Here is a 26,362-nt window from a genome sequence, read left to right on the forward strand (position 1 = left end):
AGGCAAACTTGTCAGGGTAGACCCCAACCCCATGATGGATGAATAAATTCACTCCGACACGGAATACATTGAAAAGGCAAGCTAGGGGTGTCTGTAGCCTCTTACCCAAAGGAGTTAATGGCTGCTGGCCCCAACTCCCTGACCTTCCTGGCCTTTATTCAACACACATTAAATGTCAAAGGCTTTGAGTCAACACCACTATAGGGTAAAGATTAAAGGCCAGGTTCTGAGGCCTAAAGCAAGTACCATTAGAGGGTAATTAACTTCTACTGACCCCCCTTAGTAGGAGGCGGTCAAGCACGGATGGACAAAGGTTGGTCTTAGGAAAACAAGCCATTAGATAAAGTCCTTTGCATTCCCCTATTAACTGCCCTATGCTTCAAGCCTCAAGATAAAAGAACTAACCACCTTCAGCCCAGTTATGTAAACCACCTGGCCTTCCAAGAGGGATTTGTGACTGTTTCCTATAACTATGCCTAATATTTTTCCCTTAATATTTTTTCCACCACCCTGACTGAACTACCACATGATCCCAACAATAGCCTCAGTCTATTGCCTGGAGAGAGTTTCCAAGCCAGAGTACAAAGATGGGGAAGCCAGTTACAGTCTGGGTTCCTGAATTGAGGACATGGAGCTGGAAGTCTGGAAAGGTCAATGCATATAAAGATCACAGGTCAGAATACCAGAAAAAAGAGAGCTGCCTAGAGTAAGAGCTTCAAAGATCTGCACAGGGTCCCCCACAGGTCATCAGCTGAGTACTGATTAGCACCTACTGGTGAGGAAGCTACCTAAGGCCAGGGTAGAACTACCCAGAAGGATTAGAGGGACTAATCCCTAGGCCTCAGAAATAGCTGAGAATAACTCTCCCACCAGAATGGAAAACTTCATAATCCTCAAGTATCAGGTAGAACATTCAGAAGGGTTTTGCCTCAAACCAAACACTGCTCCAGTCCTGCCTTACACAATTTGGAAACAAGCTCCAGAAGGATCACATTGTTTCCAAGTAACTTACCTATATCCCGGAACAAAGGTCAAGAAGAATTTACAAATACAAAATCCGACACCCATCAAGATAAAATTCTTAATGTCTTTCATCCAATCAAAAGTTAAACTTGCAAAGAAGCAAGAAAATATTACCTATGAGGAAAAAATTAATAAATCAAATTTGACATGATAGAATTTGTAGAAAAGGATATTAAAAGTTATTATAACTATATTATTTCATATTTACAAGGGAGAGGAAAGATGGAATATGTTAAGTAAAAACATCAGCTATATACGAAAAACTCAAATCAAAGTTATAGAGATGAAACCCACAATGTCTGAAATGAAAAATACACTGGATGGGATTACTGCTAATTAGATACTGAAGATTAGTAATTTAAAGACAGCAAAATAGAAAATATCCAAAATAAAACAGTAAAAGACTAAAACTTGGACAAAGAATAAATGAGTTGTAGGACAACTTCAAGCATATAATTGATGTCCCTGAATGGTGAGTGGGGAGAAGGGAGTCTGGGGCAGAAACGTATTTGAAAAATAATGGCTATATATTTTTGTATTTGAGGAAAACCAAAACCTACAGATACAAGAATCTCAATGGACTCCAAGCATAAGAAGCATGAAAATAAAAGTATACTAATGCTCATAATCAAATTTCCAAAAAAAAGTAATAATGAGAAAATCTTTAAAGTAGTCATAGAGAAAAGATACAAATGTAAAGATAAAGATGACAGAATATTTCTCAGCAGAAATAATGCAAACCAGAAGACAGTGAAACAAAATCCTTTAAGTGCAGAAAGGAAAAAAAAATAAATTCTATCTAGAATTCTATACGCAGTAAAAATACCTTTCAAAAGACAGGTAAAATGAAGAATTTAAAAGCTGAATGAATTTGTCACCAACAGATCTGCGATAAAAGATTAAAGGTAGTTTTTCAAACAGAAGTAAAATGATACCAGATGGAAACATAGATTTTTTTTCTTTGAGATAGAGTCTTGCTCTGTCAGGCTGGAGGGCAGAGGCATGATCTTGGCTCACTGCACCTCCATCTCCTGGATTCCAGTGATTCTCCTGCCTCAGTTTCTCAAGTAGCTGGGATTACAGGTGTGTGCCACTACACACAGCTAATTTTTGTATTTTTAGTAGAGATGGGGTTTCACCATGTTGGCCAAGCTGGTCTCAAACTCCTGACCTCATAATCCACCAACCTCTGCCTCCCAAAGTGCTGGGATTACAGATGTGAGCCACCATCCTTAGCTGGAAAAATAGATTTACACAAAGAAATGAAGACCAGAAATGGTATATATTATGAATATAAGTATTTAGATGTGTAGTGTTTTTATACTATACATCAAGTGGTATAATATCACTTGAGGATAGAATGGGATAAGTTAAAGATACAATTTGTAAAAACCTACAGCACAACCAAAATAAGACAATAATGAGTTATATAGCTCCTAAGTAAACAAAAGAGAAACACTGAATCATAAAAAATATTCAATTAATCCAAAAGAAGCCAAAAAAAACCAGAAAAAGTTAAAAAAAAAATGAAGAGATAAGAAAAATGGAAATAACATAAAGCACACCAGTAAGGTGTGGTGGTATGGTGGTGCACACCTGCACTTCCAGTTACTCTAGAGGCTGAGGTAGGAAGATCCCTTGAGTACAGAAGTTTGGATTGTAATGCACTATGATTGTGACTGTGAATGGCCACTGCACTCCAGCCTGGGCAACATAGCAAGATCCTGACTCTAAAAATAAATAAATAAAAACAAAACATAACCATGTCAACAACAACATTAAATGTAAATAACCTAAGCACCCCAATTAAAAGGCAAAGATTGTCAGATTGTTGTTGTTGTTTTTGAGATGGAGGCTTACTCTGTCACCTAGGCTGGGGTACAGTCGTGTGATCTTGACTCACTGCAACCTCTGCCTCCCTGGTTCAGGCAATTCTCCTGCCTCAGCCTCCTGAATAACTGGGATTATAAGCACATGCCACCACGCCCAGCTAATTTTTGTATTTTTAGTAGAGACAAGGTTTTACCATGTTGGTTAGGCTGGTCTTGAACTCCTGACCTCAAGTCATCTGCCCACCTCAGACTCCCAATGTGCTGGGATTATAGGCGTGAGCCGCAGTGTCCAGCCTCAAATTGTATTTTTAAAAACTAGGATCCAAGTATATGTTGCTTAGAAGAAATTGACCTTATATACAAAGACACTCATAGATTAAAAGTTAGAGGACTGAAAAAGATATACCATGCTAATACTAACCTAAAGAAAGAAAGAATCACTCTTCTCATTTCAAAACTTGCTACTGCTGGGCTCTGTGGCTCACACCTGTAATCCCAGCACTTTGGGAGGCTGAGGCGGGAGGATCACGAGGTCAAGAGATCAAGACCATCCTGGCCAACATGGTGAAACCCCGTCTCTACTAAAAATACAAAAATTAGCTGGGCGTGGTGGCGCACGCCTGTAGTCCCAGCTACTAGGGAGGCTGAGGCAGGAGAATTGCTTGAACCAGGAGGTGGAGGTTGCAGTGAGCCGAGATAGCGCCACTGCACTCTAGCCTGGCGCCTGGCAACGGAGCAAGACTGTCTCAAAAAAAAAAAAAAAGAAAACTTACTACTAAACTACAGTAAACAAGACAGTATACTACTGACATGGGGTGGACAGCTAGAGCAATGGGATAGAACTGAAAGTCAGGAAATAAACTTTGAATATTTATAGTCAATGATTTTTGACAAAGAGGACAAAATTCACTGGATACAAAGTATTTTCCCAACATGGTGCTGGGAAAACCAGATTATCCATAAGCAAAAGAATGAAACTGGACCCCCACCCCACACCATACACAAACATTAACCAAAAGGAGATCACATATCTGAATATGTAAAACTCTTATAAGAAAACAGGAGTAGATCTCTGTGATCTTAAGTTAGGCAAAGATTTCATAGCTACAACACAAAAGGCAAAGCCATAAAAGAGAAAATTCCTAAGTGGAACTTAACAAAATTAAAAACTTTTAATTTCAAAATAAACCAGTGAAATACTTTTTTAAAATTAAAAATAGTAAAAAGGCAACCCACAGGTGGGGAAAAAATTGTAAATCAAATATCAAACAGGGTTTTAATTCAGAATAGACAAAGAATTCTTAAAACTTAATAATAAAAACACAATTTACAAATGAGCAAAGGATAGACATTTCTCCAAAGAAGTATAGAAATGGCCAAGAGACAAGTGAAAAGACGCCTAACATTATTGGTTATTATGGATACGTAAATAAAAACCACAATGAGATACAACTTCACACTTATTAGAAAGTCTATAATCAAAATATAGATAAAAATACATCCTGTTCATAAGGAACCCTTATACATTGCTAGCAGGAAAGAAAAATAGTGCAACCAGATTAGCAATTCCTCAAAGTGGTAATACAGAGTTACCATATAATTTAGCTCCAGAATTTCACTCCTAAGTCTCTGCCCAAGAGAAATAAAAACATGTAACCACATAAAAATTTGTATACAAATATTCATAGCAGCATTATTCATAACAGCCAAAAAGTGGGAAAAGCCTAATGACCATCAACTGATCAATGAATAGACAAAATGCAGTACATTCATACAAAGGAATACTATTTGGCCACATAAAGACATGATACATGCTACAGCAAGAGCAAGCCTCAAAAACATTACACTAAGTGAAAGAAGCCTGTAACAAAAAGACCACATAGTATATGATCCTATTTACACAAAAGGACCAAAACAGGTAAATCTATACTGACAGCAAGTAGAAGAGTAGTTGCTTACAGTTTGGAGAGGAGGAAGAGAGCACAGAATGAGGAGTTAGGGGGTACAAAGTTTATTTTTGGAATGATGAAAATGTTCTAAAATTAGGTTACGGCGATTGTTTCACAACTCTGTATTACAGTAAAATCATTGAATTTTGTGGAGTTTTTCTCACAAAGGCAACATATTCATTACACTAATAGAAAAAAAACAAAACTAACATAATCATCTCAATAAATGGAAAAAAGTATTTGACCAATCTAATATCCATTCCTGATCAAAATTCTCATCAACCACAAGTACAAGGGAATTTCTTCAACCTCATAAAGGGCATCTATGAAAAACCTATAGCTAATAATTCACAATGAAAAACTAAGTTCTTTATCCCCTAAGATCAGGAACAAGGCAGGAATATCCACTTTCATCACTTCTACTCAAAACTATATTGGAGGAAATAGCCAGTACGATAAAGCAAGAGAAAAATGTCATTCAGATTCGAAAAGAAGTAAAACTGTCTTTATTAGCTGATGCCATGTTCACTTATACAGAACATTCTAAGAAAGCCCCAAAAATACTAGAACTAACAAAGATTTAGCGAAGTCACAGGATACAAGACCAATATACAAAAGTCTAATGTTTTTAAATTGCTTTTTAAAAAAATAAAAACTGTATATCTGTATATATTTAAAGTTTACAAGATGATGTTTGATATACATAGAGAAATTATTACTATGTCAAGCTAATTAACATATCCATTACCTGTGTGTGTATGTGTGTGTGTGTTTGTGGGTGTGTGCACGTGCATGTGTGTTGGGAACACTTACATTCCACTCTCTTAGGAACTTTTATTTTTGAGATACAGTATTGTTCTGTCAGCAGTTTGGAGTACAGTGGTGTGATCATACCTCACTGCAGCCTCAAACTCCTGGGCTCAAGCAATTCTCCTGCCTCAGCCTCTCAACTAGCTGGTACTACAGGTATGTGCCATCATGCCCAGCTATGCAATTTTGATTATGCAATATAGTATTATTAACTGTAGTCAACATGCTGTACATTTATCCTACATAACTCAAACTTTGTATCCTCTGACCATCATTTCCCTATTTCCCTCAACTACCCTGTCCTTAGTAACCACCAATCCATTCTCTGCTTCTATGAATTCGACTTTTTTGGATTCCACATATAAATGAAATAATGTACTATTTGTGTTTCTGTGCCTGGCTTATTTCACTTAGTATAATATACTCCAGGTTCTTCCATGTTGTTGTATCTGATGAAAGAAATTAAAGAAAAACAAACAAACAAAAAACAAAACCAAAAAAACTATCTATACAAAAAAGCACCTTCATAAGAACAAAAAGTTGTGTAATCACAGCACCTGATTTTAGCTTCATATCACTGAAAGAGGCACTGAAGAGGGTAGGAAAGAGTCTTGAATTGCCAACTCACCACTCCCCCATCCTTTGGCAGTGGCCACGTGCCATGGAGAACGTGTATTTGGGGGAGGGAGAGTGCAGTGATTGTAAGACTTTGCATTGGAGCTCAGTGCTGCCCTTCCACAGTGGAAAGCAACATCAGGCAGAACTCAGCCAATTCTCATGCAGGAAGCAGTTAGACCAGCCCTAGCCAGAAGAGAATCATCTATCCCAGCAGGCTGGAATTTGAGTTCTGGCAAGCCTCATCACCACAGGCTCAAGTGCTTTGGGGTCCTAAATAAACTTGAAAGGCAGTCTATACCACTAGGACTGCAACTCCTAGGCAAGTACTAGTGCTGTGCTGGATGCACAGCCAGTGGACATGGAAGGCATATTACCTAGTAATAAATCAGACGATGTGGCCGAGGGAGTTTGTGCCACCACTCTCCCAACCCAGGGAGTGCAGCTCACAGCTCTGAAAGAGAGTCCTTCTTTCCACTTGAGGAGAGGATATGAAAGAGTAAAGAGGACTTTGTCTTGCAATTTGGATACCAGCTCAGCCACAATAGGACAGGGAACCAGGCAGAGTCACGAGGCCGTTGTTCCAGGCCCAGGCTCCTGGACAACATTTCTAGACACACACTGGTCAGAAGTGAAGCCACTATCTTGAAAGGAAGGGCCTAATCCTGGCAGGATTCATCACCTGCTGACTAAACAGCCCTTGGGTCCCAAATAATCAGCAGCAGTAGTACATGCTGTGGGCCTTGGGTAAGGATGGCTTCAGGTGTGACCTGGCACATTCCCAGCTGTGATGGTTATGAGGAGAGACTCCTTCTTCTTGAGAAAAGGAGAAGAGTAAAAAAAGACTTTGTCTTGCAGCTTAGGTACCAGCTTGGCCATAGTGACGTAGAGCACAAGCAGGCTCTTGGGGTCCCCAATTCCAGCACTTGGTTCTTAGATGGTATTTACAGACCTATCCTGAACCAGAAGGGAGCCCACTGCCCTAAAAGGTGAGTTCCAGGCCTGGTAGCATTCACCACAAGCTGACTGAGGAGCCTTTGGGCCTTGAGTGAACATTGGTGGTAGTGTCATAGTACTTCCTATGGCCCTGTGACAGTGGTATCCATAGGGAGAGACTCCTCTGCCTGTGCGAAGGAGAGGAAAAAACGGGAAGAACTTTGTCTTATGGTCTGGTACAAGCTCAGCCACAATAGCATACAGCACCAGGTAGATTCCTAATGTTTCCAGCTCCAGGCCCTGGCTTCTGATGGTATCTCTGAAGCCACCCAGGCCCAGGGAACTCACTAACATGAAGGGAAAAAACCCAAGCCTGGATGGCTTCACCACCTGCTGATTGTAGAGCCTTAGGACCTTCAGCAAATGTAGGTGGTAGCCAGGTAGTGGTTACAGTGGGCCTTGGACAAGATCCTAGTATACTCCCAGAGCTGGTGTACTAGGTCTGACCTAGTATACTCCCAGAGCTGGTGACCACAGTGGTGCTTGTGTTCTACCCCTTCTCCAGCTTCAGGCAGCTCAGCACAGATCTGAGGCAGTCTAAGATCTGAGGCAGTCTGCAACTTGAAGAGACTCCATTTTGGAGAAGAAAGAATGGAAGAGAACAAGAGTCTCTACCTGGCAATCCAGAGAATGCTTCTGGATCTTATCTAAAACCACAAAGGTGGTACCTCTATAAGTCTGCAAAAAACACAACATTAGTAGGTTTGGAGTGCCCCCAATGCAGATAATGGTTTCAGTAACAAAAAACTTAGACCACAACACCCAAATCTCCTTGAATATCTGCAAAGCCTTCCCAAAAAGGACAGGTACAAACAAGCCCAGACTGTGAAGACTACAATAAATATCTAACTCTTCAATGCCTAGACACAGATAAACATCCACAAGCATCAAGACCAACCAGGAAAACATGGCCTCACCAAACAAACTAAATAAGGTACCAGGAACCAATCCCAGAAGGACAAAGATATGTGACCTTTCAGGCAGATAATTCAAAATAGCTGTTTCAAGAAAACTCAACAAAATTTAAGATAACACAGAGAAGGAATCCAGAATCATATCAGAGAAATTTAACAAAGAGACTGAAATAATTAAAAAGAGTCAAGCATAAATTCTGGAGTTGAAAAATGCAACTGACATGCTGAAGAATACATCAAAGTCTCTTAGCAGCAGAATTAATCAAGCAGAAGATTAGTGATCTTGATGCCAGACTATCTGAAAATAACACAGTGAGAGGAGACAAAAGAAAAAAAGAATAAAAAATAATAAAGCACACCTTTAAGATCTAGAAAATAACCTCAAAAGTGCATATCAAAGAGTTATTGGTCTTAAAGAGGAGGTAGAAAGAGAGAGATGGGGTAGAAAGTTTATTCAAAGGGATAATACCTGGCCGGGTGTGGTGGCTCACACCTGTAATCCCAACACTTTGGAAGGCCAAGGAGGGCAGATCACTTGAGGTCAGGAGTTTGAGACCAGCCTGGCCAACAAGGCAAAACCATGTCTCTACTGAAAAATACAAAAATTAGTTGGGTGTGGTGGTGCACCTGTTGTTTCAGCTATTCTGGAGGCTGAGGCAGGAGAATCATTTGAACCCAGGAGGTGGAGGTTGCAGTGAGCCAAGATCGCACCACTGCACTTGAGCCTGGGTGACAGAGAGTAATTCAGTCTCAAAAAACCAAAACAAACAAAAGAGATAATGCCAGAGAACTTTCCAAACCTAGAGAAAGTTATCAATATTCAAGTACAAGAAGGTTATAGAACACCAAGCAGATTTAACCCAAAGAAGAGTACCTCAAGGCATTTAATAATCAAACTCCCAAAGGTCAAGGATAAAGAAAAGATCCTAAAAGCACCAAGAGAAAACAAATGACATACAATGGAGTTCCAATATGTCTGGCAGCAGACATTTTAGTGGAAACCTCACAGGCCAGGAGAGAGTGGCAGGACATATTTAATGTGTTGAAGAAAAAAAAGTTTACCCTAGAATAATATGTCTGGCAAAAATATCTTTCAAACATGAAAGAAATAAAGACTTTCACAGATAAACAAGTTGAGGGATTTCATCAACATCATACTTCTCCCTTAAGAAATGCTGAGGGGAGTACTTCAACCAGAAAGAAAAGGATATCAATGAGCAATAAGAAATTACTAAATATACAAAATTCACTGGTAATAGTAAGTTCACACAAAAAAGACAGTCTTATAACACTGTAATTGTGGTGTGTAAATTATTCATACCTTAAGAAGAAAGGCTAAAGGATGAACTGATCAAAAAGAATTACTTACAAAAACTTTTCAAGAAATTTACAGCACAAGATATAAATAGAAACAACAAAAAATTAAAAAGCGAGAGGACAAAGTTAAAGTGTCAAGTTTTTATTAGTTTTCTCTTTGCTTCTTTGTTAGGTTTTTGTTTGTTTATGCAATCAGTGTTAAGTTGTCATCAGTTTAAAATAATGGGTTATAAGATTTCATTTGCAGGTCTCATGATAACCTCAAATCAAAAAACATACAATGGACACGCAAAAAACAAAAAGCAAGAAATTCAAACATACCACCAGAGAAAATCATCTTTACTAAAAGAAAGACAGGAAGGAAGGAAAGAAGGAAGAGAAGACCACAAAACAACCACAAAATAACAACATGGCAGGAGTGAGTCCTTACTTAAGAGTATCACTGAATGTTAACAGACTAAACTTTCTAATCAAAAGACATAGAGTAGGCCAGGCACAGTGGCTCACAACTGTAATGTCAGCACTTGGGAGGCCAAGGCAGGAAGATCACCTGAACCCAAGAGTTCAAGACCAGCCCAGGCAACATGGCGAGACTGTCTCCACAAAAAATATAAAAATTAGCCAAGCGTGGTGGTGCATGCCTGTGGTCCCAGCTACTGGAGAGGGTGAGATGGTAGGATCACTTGAGTCCAGGAGGTTGAGACTGCAGTACACTGTGCTCATACCCCTGCACTAAAGTCTGGGTGACAGAAAAAGATTGTCTTTTTTTTTTTTTTTAAAGAGTGGTTGAATGGATAAAAAATAAGGCTCAATGATCTGTTGCCTACAAGAAACACTTCATCTTTAAAGATGCATATAGCTGGAAAATAAAGGGATATTAAAAGATATTCCATGCAAATGGAAACCAAAAAAGAGTAGGAGTAGACAAAATAGATTTCAAGACAAAAACTATAAAAAGAGACAAAGAAAATCATTACATAATGATATATTGTCCTGCCATGAACTAAAAAAAAAAAAAAAAAGAAAACAAAAAGAGAACTAAAAAAAAAAAAGAAAAAAATGAGAAAGTCATTATATAATGATAAAGGGTTCAATTCAACAAGAGGACATAACAATTGTAAATATATATGCCACTAACACCAAAGCACCCAGCTACATAAAGCAAATATTATTAGAATTAAAGAGGGAAATAGACCCCAATACAATAATAGTTGGAGACTTCAACACCCTGACTTTCAACATTGGACAGATCATCCAGGCAGGAAATCAACATAGAATAATCAGACTTAATCTGCACTACAGACAAAATGTACCTGACAGATATTTACAGAACATTTCACCCAACAGTTGCAGAATACACATTCTTCTCAGCACATGGATCATTCTCAAGGAAAGACCATATGTTAGGCCATGAAGCAAGTATTAAAACATTAAAAAACTGAAATAATATCAAGCATATTTTCTGATCACAATGAAATAAAACTAGAAATCAATAATAAGAGAAATGTCGGGAACTATATGAATATGGAAATTAGACAACATGCTCCTGAATAATCAGTGGCTCAATGAAGAGATTAAGACGAAAATTTAGATTTTTTGAAACAAACAATAATGGAAATACAACATACCAAAACCTATGGAATAACAATAAAAGCAATACTAAGAAAAAAGTTTATAGCTATAAGTGCTTACACCAAAAAAAAAAAAAAAGAAACTTCAAATAAGTACCCTAATGATGCATCTTAAACAACTAGAAAAGCAAGAGTAAACCAAACCCAAAATTACTAGAAGAAAAGAAACAATAAAGACCAGAGCAGAAATAAATGAAATTGAAATGAAGAAAATAATTTTAAAAATCAATAATGTTTTAAAAAAATAAAATTGACAAATCCTTAGCCACACTAAGTAAGAAAAAAAGAGAGAAGACCAAATAAATAAAATCAAAGATGAAAAGGAGACATTACAACTGATACCACAGAAATTCATATAGTTACTATGAGCAACTAGATGCCAATATATTGGAAAACCTAGAAGAAATGAATAAATTCTTAGACACATACAACCTAACAATATTAAATCATGAAGAAATCCAAAACCTGAACAGACCAATAATAAGTAATAAGACTGAAGCCATAATATAAAGTCTCTCAGAAAAGAAAAGCCCAGGACCTGATGGCTTTGCCGCTGACTACCAAACATGTAAAGAAGAACTAATACCAATCCTACTCAAGCTATTCCAAAAAATAGAGGCAGAGGGAATACTTCTAAATTCATCCTACAAGGTCAGTATTGCCTTGATACCAAAACCAGAAAAAGACACATCAAAAAAAGAAAACTACATGTCAATAATTCTGATAAACATTGATGCAAAAATCATCAACAAAATACTAGCAAACTAAATCCAGCAACACATTAAAAAGAACATGCATCATGACCAAGTGGGATTTATCCTGGGGATGCAAGGATTGTTCTACATACACAAATGAATCAATGTCATATATCATGTATCAACAGAATAAAGGACAAAAACTATACGATCATTTCAACTGATGCTGAAAAAAGCATTTAATAAAATTCAACATTCTTCATGGTAAAAACCGTAAAAATACCTGGGGATCCCAGCACGTTGGGAGGTCAAGGCAGGCAGATCACCTGACATCAGGAATTCGAGACCAGACTAGCCAACATGGCAAAACCATGTCTCTACTAACAACAAAAAAAAATTAGCTGGGCATGGTGGTGTGTGCCCGTAGTCCCAGCTACTCAGGAGGCTGAGGCAGGAGAATCACTTGAACCCAGGAGGCGAAGATTATAGTGAGCTGAGATTGCACCACTGCACTCCAGCCTAGGTGACAGAGTCAGACTCTGTCTCAAAAAAAACAAAAACAAAAACAAAAACTATTAGAACTGATAAACAAACTCAGTAAACTTGAAAGATACAAAATCAACATATAAAAATCAGTGCACTTCTATATGCCAACAACAATCTGAAAAAGAAATTTAAAAAAGCAATTGTGCTATAACAGCCACAAATTAAATTAAATACCTAGAATTAACCAAAGCATTGAATGATATCTATAATTAAAACTAGAAAACACTGATGAAAGAAACTGAAGAGGACACACAAAAAATGGAAAGATATTCCATGTTCATGGATTAGAAGATCAGTACCGCTAAAATGTCTATACCACCCAAAGCAATCTACAGATTTAATGCAATCCCTACCAAAATGCCATGAAGTTCTTCACAAAAATAGAAGAAACAACCCCCAAATTTATATGGAATCACCATGTGGACATGGTGATTCCATATAAATACTATTTTTTTGTATTATTAGTAGAGACAGGGTTTGACCATGTTGGCCAGTCTGGTTGCAAACACAAAAGACCCAGAATAGCCAAAACCATCCAGAGCAAAAGGAATAAAACTGGAGAAATCACATTATCTAACTTCAAATTATACTACAGAGCTATAGCAATCAAAACAGCATGGTAATGGACTAAAAACAGAGGCATAGACCAATGGAACAGAATAAAGAACTCAGAAACAAATCCACGCACCTATAACGAACTCACTTTTGACAAAGGTGCCAAGAACATACACTGGGGAAAAGACAGTCTCTTCAGTAAATGGTGTGGGGAAAACTGGATATCCATATGCAGAAGAATGAAACTAGACCCCTATCTCTTGTCATATAAAAATCAAACCAAAATGGATTAAATATTTAATATCTCAAACTATGAAACAACTGCAAGAAAACATTGGGGAAATTCTCCAAGACATCGGTCTAGGCAAAAATTTCCTGCATAATATCCCACAAGCACAGACAATCGAAGAAAAAAATGGACAAATAGGATCACATCAAGGTAAAAAGCTTCTGCACAGAAAGGATAAATCACAAAGTAAAGAGACAACTCACAGAATGGGAGAAAATATTTTCAAATTACCCATCTAACAAGGAATTAATAACCAGAATACATAAGGAGCTCAAACCAACTTCATAGGAAAAAGATCTAATAATCTGATTAAAAATGGGCAAAAGATTTGAATAGACATTTCTCCAAAGAAGACATACAAATGGTAAACAGGCATATGAAAAGGTGCTCAACATAACTGATCATTAGAGACATGCAAATCAAAACTACAATGAAATATCACGTCAGCCCAGTTAAAACAGCTTTTATCCAAGAGTCAGGCAATAAGAAATGCTGGCAAGGATGTGAATAAAAGGGAACCCTTGTAAGTGTACAAGAGTTGGTGGGAATGTAAATTAGTACAATCATTATGGAAAACAATTTGAAGGTTCCTCACAAAACTAAAAATTCAGCAATCCTATGATCATACCATATGATTAACAATCCTATGATTAATGCAGCGCTATTCACAATAGCCAAGATTTGGAAGCAACCTAAGTGTCTATCAATGGACAAATGGATAAAGAAAATGTGGTACTTATAGGCAATGGAGTACTATTCAGTCATAAAAAAGAATGAGATCCTATCATTTGCAGCAACATGGATGGAAATGAAGGTCATAATGTTAAGTGAAATAAGCCAGGCACTGAAAGACAAACTTCACATGTTCTCATTTATTTGTGGAGTTAAAAATAAAAACAATTGAACTCATGAACATAGTAGAAGGATGGTTACCAGAGGCTGTGAAGGGTAGTAGAAGACTTGGGTTGGGGGAAGTGGGGCTGTTTAATGGGCTAAAAAAAATAGTTAAATTGTTATGGCCATACTTCCCAAAGCAGGGAAATCTACAAAGCAGAGAACTACAAAACCGCAATGAGATACCATCTTACACCAATCAGAATGGCTACTAATAAAAAGTCAAAAAGCAACAGATGTTAGAAGGGATGTGGAGAAAAGGGAACGCTTATACATTTTTGGTGGAAATGTAAATTAGTACAATCTTTATGGAATACAGTATGGAAATTTCTCAACGACCTAAAAATAGAACTACCATTCAATCCAGCAATCCCACTATTGGGTATCTACCCAAAGGAAAAGAAACCATTATATGAAAAAGACACCTGCACTCATTATGTTTATCACAGTACTATTCACAATAGCAAAGTCAGAGAATCAACCTGTGTCCATCAAGGGATGACTGGATAAAGAAAATACATACGGCCGGGTGCGGTGGCTCAAGCCTGTAATCCCAGCACTTTGGGAGGCCAAGACGGGTGGATCACGAGGTCAAGAGATCGAGACCGTCCTGGTCAACATGGTGAAACCCCGTCTCTACTAATACAAAAAATTAGCTGGGCATGGTGGCGCGTGCCTGTAATCCCAGCTACTCAGGAGACTGAGGCAGGAGAATTGCCTGAACCTAGGAGGCGGAGGTTGCGGTGAGCCGTGATCGCGCCATTGCACTCCAGCCTGGGTAACGAGCGAAACTCCGCCTAAAAAAAAAAAAAAAAAAAAAAAAAAAAAAAAAAAAAAAGAAAATACATACACACACACACACACACACACACACACACTCACTCTCTCTCTCTCTCTCTCTCTCTCTCTCTCTCTCTCTCTCTCCACAGAATACTACTCAGCCATAAAAGAGAACTGAAAGCCACTGTACACCACTGCACTCCCTGGGTGACAGAACAAGACTCCATCTAAAGAAAAAAAAAAAAAAAAAAAAAAAAATGGCCAGGCACAGTAGCTCACACCTGTAATCCCAGAACTTTGGGAGGCCGAGGTGGGTGGATCACCTGAGGTCAGGAGTTCGAGACCAGCCTGGTTAACATGGTGAAACCCCGTCTCTATTAAAAATACAAATTTAGCTGGGCATGGTGGTGTGCACCTGTAATCCCAGCTACCGGGGAGGCTAAGGCAGGAGAATCACTTGAACCTGAGAGGTGGAGGTTGCAGTGATCTGGGATTGCAACACTGCACTGCAGCCTGGGTGACAGTGAGACTCCATCTCAAAAAAAAAAAAAGAAAAGAAAATATGAACCACTTAAGGATAAATCTTACAAAAGATGTGCAGACCTGAACAATCAAACTACAAAATATTTCTGAGAGAAAATTTAGAAGACATAAATAAATGGAGAGATATACCATTTTCGTGGGTTGATTGGGTCAGAAGATCCAATACTATTCAGTGTCTTTTCTCTCCAGATTGATCTATAAATTCAATGCAATCCCATTTCTAGCAGGCTATTTTGTAGAAATTGAAAAGCTGACTCTAAAAATGTGTACAGAAATGGCCAGGTGCGGTGGTTCACGCCTGTAATTCCAGCACTTTGGGAAGCCAAGGTAGGCAGAGATCGCGAGACCAGCCTGGTTAACATGGTAAAACCCATCTCTACTAAAAATACAAAATTAGCTGGGCATGGTGGTGTGCACTTGTAATCCCAGCTACTTAGGAGGCTGAGGCAGATAAATCGCTTGAACCCGGGAGGTGGAGGTTGTAGTAAGCTGGGATAGTGCCACTGCACTCCAGCCTGGGTGACAGAGTGAGATTCTGTCTCAAAAAAAAAAAAACTGTACAGAAATACAAAAGCTCTAGAATAGCCAAATCAAATTCGATAAAGAATAGCATTTGAAGATTCACACTATCTGATTTCAAGACTTAATATAAAGCTAATATTTACACACACACACACACACACACACATGCACACACACACCCCTTCCAAAGTGCTGGGATTACAGGTTCGAGCTACTGTGTGTGTGTGTGTGTGTGTTTATTCAAGACAGTGTGGTATTTCTATCCAGACAAATGAATAGATCAATGAAACAGAAATGACCCACACATATATGGACAACTGATTTTCAACAATGATACAAAGGCAATTCAGTAAAGAAAATCTTCTTAATGAATTGTCCTGGAACAACTGGACCAGTCAGAGGCATATATCTGATAAAGGACTCGTATTCAGACAATGGGATACTACTTATCAATAAAAAGAAATGAACTACTGGATAGATCCAACAACATAAATTTCAAAATAATTATGCTGAGTACAAGAAGTCAGTCAAAAAGAATACTTACTGTATGATTCAATTTGCATAAAACTCTAGAAAATGCAAACTAATCTATTGTGACTGAAAGCATACTAGTGTTTGCCTGCAGACTAGGGGAAGGAGAGGCTGTGGGAGAGAAAAGGGTGAGAGAACTCGGAAGTAGTGGGAAGAGAAGAGAGGGATACAGAGGGGCATGTGGGAACTTTTGAGTGATAATCTCATGGTTGTATACATATGTCAAAACTTACCAAATTGGGCCAGGCGCTATGGGAAGCCAAAGCAGGAGGATCACCTGAGGTCAGGAGTTCAAGACCAGCCTGGCCAACATGGTGAAACCCCATCTCTACTAAAAATACCATCTCTACATGGTGGTACACACCTGTAGTCCCAGGTACTTGGGAGGCGGGGCTGGGAGAATTGCTTGAACCTGGGAGACGGAGGTTGTGGTTGCAGTGAGCCAAGATTGCATACTGAACTCTAACCTGGGCAACAAGAGTGAAACTCTGTCTCAAAAAACAAACAAACAAACAAACAAAAAAACCTTACCAAATACTTTAATATGTACAATTTGTTGTATTATGACAATTTTACCACAAGAAAGCTGTGTTTTAAAGGAATGTGGAGCAAATTTGACAAATCATTAACATTTACTAAATCGTAAGAGTGAGTACATGGGTGTTAATGTTTCTCCATACTTTTCTATATACTTAAAATCGTTCATAATACAATTTAGGAAATCTAATCAAACCCCTTAGTATTACTGTTAAGCAAACTGAGTAAATGGTAGAGATTGGGCTGGGGCCTAGATCTTTAGTCTCCCAGTTTAGTGCTTTTTCCATTCTATGAGAGAAAAAGTAGTAAATGTGCATGCATATATAAGGTTCAGAGAGAAATGCTTACCCTTAAACGTGTTCACTGTACCAATGTTTCGAAGAATTCTTCTAGGACTGTTGGCTGCATAACTAGCTGCCTTTTCATATTCACCAAGTGCGATTAATTCATTAAATCTATAGCCATCACATTTTATAATGCATTATAATGAGACAAAGAAAAAGAAAAAACGGATTAGAAATGTTTAATATAGACTAAATATAGTGGCATAATGATATGGAAAAACAAAAAGGAATTCTAATAAACTATAATTAGAATCATTCACTCTATAAGATGTTCTTTGAAATATTTCTCTAATATTCTGTTGGTTTTTTTTTTAAGTCTCAGAATAAAATTCTCAATTGCTAGCTGACTTTGAACATGATCCTATACTTTAATCCTATAGCACTTAACAGCGAGCCATAGAGAATAGAACTTGAATTTATTATTAACTCAGATTTTTTCCCTTCATATCATCTCCACATGAAAAAGTACTGGTATCAGGGGAAAGAAGGGCAATCTGCTTAGAAACACTGCCTCGAGGAAATATTAATTGAACATAGAAGCTGCCAAATTGGAGAACAAGAGGTGTCCTTGGCATTCAGAAGCCTATGTTGTTCTGCCAGGCAACAGGCTCCCAATCAAAGATTAACACAAGAAGCAAATATAATAGTTAAGATAACTTAAGCCTCTACTCCTCTTCCTATGTCAAAAGATCTTCAAATCAGTCCTTACCTCACAATTAATAAAAATATGACAAACAGAAGTTACTTAGTGTTGCAAACGAATGTGGAACCCCTGGGGAAAACCCACTAAAGTAATATTAAACAAAATATATAAAACTTTCTATTTCAACAAGGGTTTTTCTCTCATAAACTGTTAGAGAAGCATTACAGTACAAGGAAATAACACGAGCTTTTTTGCCCTCTCCAAAATTATCTTTACCCCCCTCTTTTTACCATACCAACAACTGAAGTAACAGCTAAAAACTGTCCAACATATAAGACCAGGAATGTTACATATGTTCATTAAAGATAAGCCTCATAGCCTATGAATTAACCTCTTAAAGAATAAGTCTTCCAATATATTAAAAATGTTTAAAAATGTAAGGGCATGTTAAACACCAGGGGAGCAGCTATGTGGGGAAAAAAGGAGGGAAAAGGCATTGAAGATAGGAGGGATGATACACAGCGGGATGTCAACAAACTTCTATAAAAAGAGCTGAAGTAAATATGGCAATATGTTAATTTTTTGCAAAGCTGCTAAACAGTTGACACATGGGTGTTCATTTTGTTAATGTTACTCTCTGTATTTTTCTGTATACTTGAAATATTTGATAAAAAGTAAAGCAAAGTATAAAAAGGAATATAGTCTCAGATCTCTTTAATCTCCTATTACATACCACATATAATAACTTAACTATTAGGGAGAAATACGCCTTCTTAATAAGTCATGGGATAGAAATAATGAGAAAGAAAGGACTGAATTGGTTAGAATCATCTGAATCAGGAAGGAATTTTTTTTTCCTCTCCAAATACGGTTTCAGCAAGGAAGACAGCCTCAAAAACATTTTGTAACATCAGGTTGATAGTTAGGAAATGTAAGAAAAATACAGGTTGAGTTTCCCTTATCCTAAAGGTTTGGGACCCGAAGTGTGTTGGATTTCAGACTTTTTCATATTTTGGAATATACACATATACATAATGAGGTATCTTGGGGATGGGACCCAAATCTAAACACAAAATGTATGTTTCATATACACCATATACACATAGCCTGAAGGTAATTTTATATAATCCTTCTAATAAGTTTGTGCATGAAACAAAGTTTGTGTACATTGATCCATCAGAAAACAGAGGTATCACTATCTCGTGTCAGTGCCCAAAATTTTTCAGATTTTGGAGCATTTCAGATCTCAAATTTTTGGATTAGGAATGCTTAACCTGTATAAATAAAACATATCAACATTATAATCCTCTTATCTCCTCTGAAAAATCTCCTAGATTCCCAATCTGATATTTTTTTCACAAAGAATCTATGAAAAAATATAATTCTAGTTTGTTTTCTAATTCATAGTCTCTAGAAAGCTAGAGACTATGACTTATTTTGATGAGCCAAAATACAAAATAAACAGTAAATATGGTCACTTTAACAGGGAAAATTAAAGCTTTAAAAATATTTGCCTTTCAATGTAGTGAAGTGTCATTTCAGCTTCTTTTGCCCTGTGTGGATCATCTTCCACTAGTTCTTCAACAATGCCTTGATCACCTGTAAATATTGGAAGTGCCACTGAAAGATATTTAAGGTTACTTATCAATAGAAAATAATAAACATACATGTGTTTAATACCAGCAACTTATTGCTATGGTTCCTAACAGCATCAACCTCTTCTGAAACTTAGTGGCCTCTCTGTCCCTTTCCTCTTTATCTTGAGGTACATTTTCAGGCATTCTGTCTTTGGCTCACCAAGTCTATTCTTTACTAACTACCTGTTAGCTGTTGAAAAAAGAAACCCATAGGGTAACAGAGAACTAGCTGAAGTATGTTTTTGCTTTCTTTAAATTCAGCCTAAGAAAACCCCATTCTAACTTTCTAGAGGAAAAAAAAAAGTCTTCCATTATCCATACTAACTTAAAACTATAGATAATCTACCTTGTAAACATTTGGTTTTCTGAATTTGCTCCACAAAATCTTGAAATGGGATGCTCATGTCAGATTTTATCCATGAAGTAAGTGCCTGTGAAATTATCTGCAGTCTTTGATGACTATAAAGATAAAAAAAAATCAATAACATACTGAGTCTAAAATCAAATGGTGGAATATTAGAATAAATATAAATAAAAGCTCCAAACTTTAAAAACATATAATCAACTTCCATACCTAAACTGCAATTTTTTGTTCAGATTTTCAGCTACATCTCGCCGTTTTACTAACACAATCATTTCCTCATCTAAATCAGCCTTCCTCTGAGCTGGCACATATTTTATCAACATAGCTTGTTTCATTTCTGCATATTTATCTTCAAGATGTTTCATGTATTCAGTGAGAGCATCTAGATTGATGGATTCCTGGATAGTCATGCCTATGGGAAAAGGGAACAAATCAAGCAGTCCAAGCCATGTGTTGGACTCCTGTGTTCAAAGAGCAAGTCTTAGCAAGATAGTTCACTGTGTTAAGAAACCATTTAGAAACCATAGTATGTACTTGCAGCTTACTGAACATATGTAAAATTAGCATAAACTTGTAAATGGCTAGCAGGTTGGTTGGTTGGTTGACGGACTGATTGATTGATTGACTGTATAGAGACAGGGTCTTGCTATGTTGCCCAGGCTAGTCTTAAACTCCTGGGCTCAAGCAATCTGCCCACTTCAGCCTCCCAAAGTGCTGGGATTATAGGTGTGAGCCACTGTGCCAGGCCAGGCTAGCAGTTTATTTATTTATTTATTTATTTTTATTTTTTTTGAGTTGGAGTCTCGCTCTGTCTCCCAGGCTGGAGTGCAGTTGTGCGATCTCAGCTCACTTCAACCTCCACCTCCCAGGTTTAAGTGATTCTCCTGCCTCAGCCTCCCGAGTAGCTGGGACTATAGGCACCTGCCACCATGCCTGGCTAATTTTTGTATTTTTAATAGAGACAGGGTTTCACTATGTTGGCTAGGCTGGTCTCAAACGCCTGACCTCAGGTGATTCACCCACCTTGGCCTCCCAAAGTGTTGGGATTACAGACGTGAGCCACCACACCCGGCCTCAGGTTAGCTGTTTTAAAGATTGTCAATGAAGATTCAGTGAAGACTGTCTGAGAACACACAAACCTTAGCATCTCAAAACAATTTTTTTAGTGATTCATTAACACAGCCTGAAGACCCCTAAATATCACTGTAACTCAATAACACCAAGAGCTTCTGCCTAACAATTCAGGATTTGTCAACAGATTTCTCTCTAAACAAATCTCCCATTACTCTATTATAGCTAACCTCAGAGTAATCAGTTTATTATTCCCAACACAAAATGTAAATGCCATCCAAAGCTTCAGTCCTCTCTCTCTCTCACTGTCCCCTCTACTTATTATTCATAACTCTCTCTCTCTCTCTCTCTTCAAATGCCTTCTTTAAAAAAAAAAACATAGAGAGAGAGAGGCTCTTACAGTGTCTGTCCAGGTTGATCTCAAACTCCTGGGTTCAAGAGATCCTCTCAACTCAGCATCCCAAAGCGCTAGGATTACAGGTGTGAGCCACTGTGTCCATCCCTAAACATCTTCCTTTCTCATTTGGGCCAACTGTTGACTTTAGGACATACCACAAAATACTCCTCCTCCAAAAACTTTCCTGGATTGATGCTACTTGATTTTAACCAGTCCCTTACCCTCAATCTTCTCAGCACTTAGTCAATTTGTTAGTTATACTGTACTTATTAATATGTATCTTATTTGTCATTTGCTAGTCACAATTTTATATTTGAAAGTGAATCTAGGCCAGGCGCAGTGGCTCATGCCTGTAATCCCAGCACTTTGGAAGGCCAAGGAGGGAGGATCCCAAGATCAGGAGTTTGAAAACCGCCTGGCCAATATGGTGAAACCCTATCTCTACTAAAAATACAAAAATTAGCCAGGTATGATGGTGGGCACCTGTAATCCCAGCTACTTGGGAGGCTGAGGCAGAAGAATTGTTTGAACTCAGGAGGCAGAGGTTGCAGTGAGCTGAGATCATGCCGTTGCACTCCAGCCTGGGCAACAGAGTGAGACTCCATCTCAAAAAAAAAAAAAAAAAAAAAAGAAAGTGAATCTAGTCCCTACTTTTATGAAACACAAGATGATTATTCAACCTCAGTTGAAATCCTCTTGCATAGCATAGCTCATTACTTCAGAACATAGCTTCTTCCACTGAGACCAAATCTGGCTTCCTAAAATTTCTACCTATTAATCCTGCCTCAGAATAAACACTAGCCAAAATCTTTAAAAGTTTGGAATACCATTATCTATTCTCAAAATCTTTCTTTTTCCCAGATGAATATTTGTAATTCCTCTATCCATTCATTGTAAAAACCTCTCACTATCCTAGATGAATTCCAGGACATACTACAATTTCTTAAAATGTGGTAACAGTATTATACTGAAGATGTGGAAGCAGAGAATACTGACATCAACATGAATCAACAACATCCACCAGAACTTAATACACTACAGTTTTCTTATATTACACCAGGGGTTCTCAAACTTTAAAGTGCATCCAAAAAACCTGAAGCAGCCAGGCATAGTAGCTCATGCCTGTAATCCTAGCACTTTGGGAGGTTGAGGTGGGTGGATAGCTAGAGCCCAAGAATTTGAGACAAGTCTGGCCAACATGGCGAAATCCCATCTCTACTAAAAACACAAAAATTAGCTGGGCGTGGTGGCCCGTGCTTGTAATCCCAGCTACTCAGGAGGCCAAGGCATGAGAGTCATTTGAACCCTGGAGATGGAAGTCGCTGTGAGGCAAGATTGTGCCACCACATTCCAGCCTGGGTGACTGAGAGAGATTGGGTCTCAAAAAAAAGAAAGAAAAGAAAAAGAAAAAAGAAAGAAAAAGAAAAAAAAACATCTCAAGGACTAGTTAAGACACTGCTGAACTTCACCCATCGAGTTTCTGACACAGTTAAGTCTCTGATCTGATGGGACCCATGAATTTGCATTTCTAAGACGTCTTTAGGTGATGCTGACTTTGATAATGGGAACCACATTTCAGGAGCCACTGCATTACACTTTATATAACCCAGCAGACTTAAACTCAAACTTTTAGAGTTTGTTTTTCCATTCCCTTGAATCCACCTAGGGTCCTGACTAAAATTATGTGTACAACACACATTTTCAAGATGCACGCACATCAGATGCACATTTATATTAATGTGTGGCTTAGGTAAAATTGGAAATAGGATTTCTCTCAAACATTGTAAAGAAAATACAATACCTGGAATAGGTTTTGAAGGATCTTTGGAGAAAGTACAATATTTTGCTTCTTTTGTGTCATACTCTGCCCTATGCTGCTTGATTTCATGTATTTGAGATTGAATCTTTGAGGAATTATTTTCAATAATCCTCATTCTAGAAAACAGAAAGCCTTCATTATGTCTTTCAACTAACTTGATTCTTGAACCACAAAATCTAAAGTAAAACAGGTTAAATCATTACATTATTTTGAAGCATTATAGACTAGGTGCAATGCCCTGAAAAAGTTACCTAGCCTCACAAATGAGGAACAATTTTCTTTCTGAGCATCAATAAAATCTCATACTATGATTCTGAACCGTATTGGAAATTCATGCTAATCATAATAATATGACCACAAAATGCTATCTATCTATTCTCTTTAGTAGAAAATTACTTTTCTAATTTAAAAATTATTAAGTAATTATATTACTTTGATGTGGCAATTGTAACAAATTACCACTACCTTGGTGACTTCAAACAACAGAAATGTATTCTCTTACAATTCTGGAAGGTAGAAATTCAAAACCAGTATCACTGGACCAAAATCAAAGTGTTGGAAGAGCCACGCCTCCTTCAGAATCTGTTCCTTGGCTTTTCCAGCCTTGCGGCTGCAAGCATTCTTACTTCATCACTTCAGTCTCTGCCTCTATGGTCATACTGCCTTCTGCTCTCCTAGTAGCAAAGCTCCGGTTTCCCTCTTATTAGGACATTTATGATTGTATTTAGGGCTTACTTTTATAATCTCCCTATCTCGAAATCTTTTTTTAAAATTAATTAATTAATTATTTAAAATATGGGGTTTTACCATGTTGGCCAGGCTGGTCTTGAACTTATGACCTCAGGTGATCCACCCACCTTGGCCTCCCAAAGTGCTGGGATTACAGGCATGAGACACCACGCCCAGCCTCAAAATCTTTAATCACATCTACAAAGACCCTTTTTCCAAATAAGGTTAACATTTAAGGGTTCCAGAGATTAGGACCTGATGTCTTTGAGAATCGTTATTCAGCCCACTACAGTAATTCTGATCCTAGAGCTAGAGGAAGGACAGCATTATACTGAGATAAAACGAAGTTTATCCAGAAATGGAAATTTTAAAGACCAAAAGGTAGTATAAACTTCTCTTAAGCATTATTTGAAGTTTTCTTCCTAGTTATGTTTGCCCAAGGGAGAAATAACATATTAAAATACACACTTACAGAAAAATTATTTATGACACATGTTAAAGTATGGTAAGGAAGACTTTTTACAGGAGGGGCCATGGCAATAGGTATAAGAACTACTACAATGGAGAATGATTGGACTCAGCCTGAATGCGACATGGGCGAGTATGAATTTATAGCTAAAGAGCAGGGCGGGGTCAGTGCATGACAAATTACTAAAAGGAACATCAGAATAGACGAGAGATTCTGGATAAATTGACCTACCAGGATTCTTGCTGAAGGCAGGCCACAGTAACTAGACATCACCTGGAGGGTGGTTGGGGGATCACGTATCAAGGATGAGGGGTTCTGACTAAACTTACTTCACAGGATTCTTGCTAAAACTAAATGGTGCAGAGATGAATGTGGAAGTCCGAAAGTCAGGCCTAGTTGAAAAGGGTTCAGGGAAGCCTGAGTAAAATTTGATCAGGAAGAGAATTTTTGTCAATATATAAATGTCACAGGGTTTTTGGCAAATTAAAAACAAGTTTGTCAGTAGATAACTGCTGGCTGCTTCTGACTATTATATAGCGCTCTTGGCAACTATTGATGGCTCAGAGTAAGAGCTTGCAGGATTTATGAAAGGACTGTGGAAATAAAATATCCACTGGCTTTATTCCAAATAAATTTGTGCTTATAAACGGAAGATATGTTAAAAATAAGAAGACTTTTAAAAGAAACTGAAAGCAGATACTTGTACATGAATTTTCAGAGTGGCATTATTCACATAGCCAAAAATGGAAATAATCCAAGTGTCCAAAAACAGATGAATGGATAAACGAAATATAGTATATACATACAATGGAGTATTATTCAGCCATAAAAAGGAATGAAATTCTAATACACGTTACCCCATGGATAAGAAGGTATCTAATTGTTGCTCCTGTCTATGCTACTTTTATAATTTTTGACAACTTCACTAAAATGAACCTTGTTGAGTATTTCCTAGTATTTATCATGCTTGGGATTCTTTGGGTTTGTTGAATCTGTGAATCGGTGTTGTTCACCAGTTCCAGAAAACTCACAGCCATTATTTCTTCAAATATTATCTGTGTCCCATATTCTCTTCATTGTAGAGCTGTGATTAAACATAATAATATGACCTTCTCCCTGTGTCCTCTGTATCTTTTTATAATAGCTTTATTGAGATACAGTTAACATACCTTAAGAATCATTCTTGTAAAGTGTATATAATTCAAGGAATTTTTTAGTATAGTTGTACAACTACAACCGCTAATTCCAGAACGTTTCATTGCCCCCAAAATAAACTGTGTGCCCATCAGCAATCAGCTCAGTAAAGGGCAATTTTCCTTGCAGTCCCAGGGGTGGAGCAGTTTACCCCTGGTTCACCCTATGATGGCATATATAGCCTTTTACCATCCTAGCTTTATATGGTGAGTGTTTCCCAATAGACTATATCATGTGGAGTGATCCTGGGCTTTGCTTTTTATTCTGTATGCCATAGTAAAAACTGAAAATTATGGTCATTCGTTTTTAAAAAAATGTTCTCAGGGCCAAAGCAGTTTTAGTGCTCTGCTTATCTTTTGTCTTCTCTTAGATTTTGTCCTGATTTTGACTTTCTGATGCTTTTAGAAAGATTTTAAAAATATATATTATATAGTATTTTTCCCCAATAGGAAGGTCTATCTCAACATCTAGTCAGCCATATTAACAGAAATGGAGGTCAAACTTTGCATAGTTTTCCAAGTGTTGACTTAAAATTATCTATAAAAATACTTTACTCATCATTTACCAAATGTAACACTGAAAATAAAAAACTACTCAACAAGATTGAGCATCTTATCCTCTCCCAGTAGGTTACTTACCTTTGTGAATAACAGGATTAAGTGCTCTAATTCAGATAGTAATCATGAAATTGTACTATTAAATCTTCCATGGAGGAA

At 37.6% G+C, this 26,362-nt stretch overlaps 1 protein-coding gene across 10 annotated transcripts in view; it reads right to left on the bottom strand.

Annotated features, from left to right (window-relative positions):
• CLHC1 (clathrin heavy chain linker domain containing 1) overlaps positions 1–26,362 on the bottom strand; it is a 68,471-nt gene that overhangs the window by 27,408 nt on the left and 14,701 nt on the right. For 5 of the 10 annotated variants that reach the window (XM_012477151.2, XM_012477152.2, XM_064364100.1 and 2 more), the window contains 5 exons: positions 23,237–23,370; positions 20,178–20,379; positions 19,950–20,062; positions 19,481–19,586; positions 17,328–17,434 (listed from right to left, as the gene is read on the bottom strand). In XM_012477151.2, the coding sequence (XP_012332574.2) occupies positions 17,328–17,434; positions 19,481–19,586; positions 19,950–20,062; positions 20,178–20,379; positions 23,237–23,370 (662 nt within the window). The remainder of the gene's footprint in view (positions 1–17,327; positions 17,435–19,480; positions 19,587–19,949; positions 20,063–20,177; positions 20,380–23,236; positions 23,371–26,362) is intronic. The other 5 variants (XM_064364103.1, XM_064364104.1, XM_064364107.1 and 2 more) reach the window with 5 other exon arrangements.

The sequence above is a fragment of the Aotus nancymaae genome, unplaced genomic scaffold (genome assembly GCF_030222135.1).
Source record: "Aotus nancymaae isolate 86718 unplaced genomic scaffold, 86718_ANA_hifiasm-v0.15.2.pri h1tg000057l, whole genome shotgun sequence".
In the NCBI taxonomy this organism is placed as follows: Eukaryota; Metazoa; Chordata; class Mammalia; order Primates; family Aotidae; genus Aotus; species Aotus nancymaae.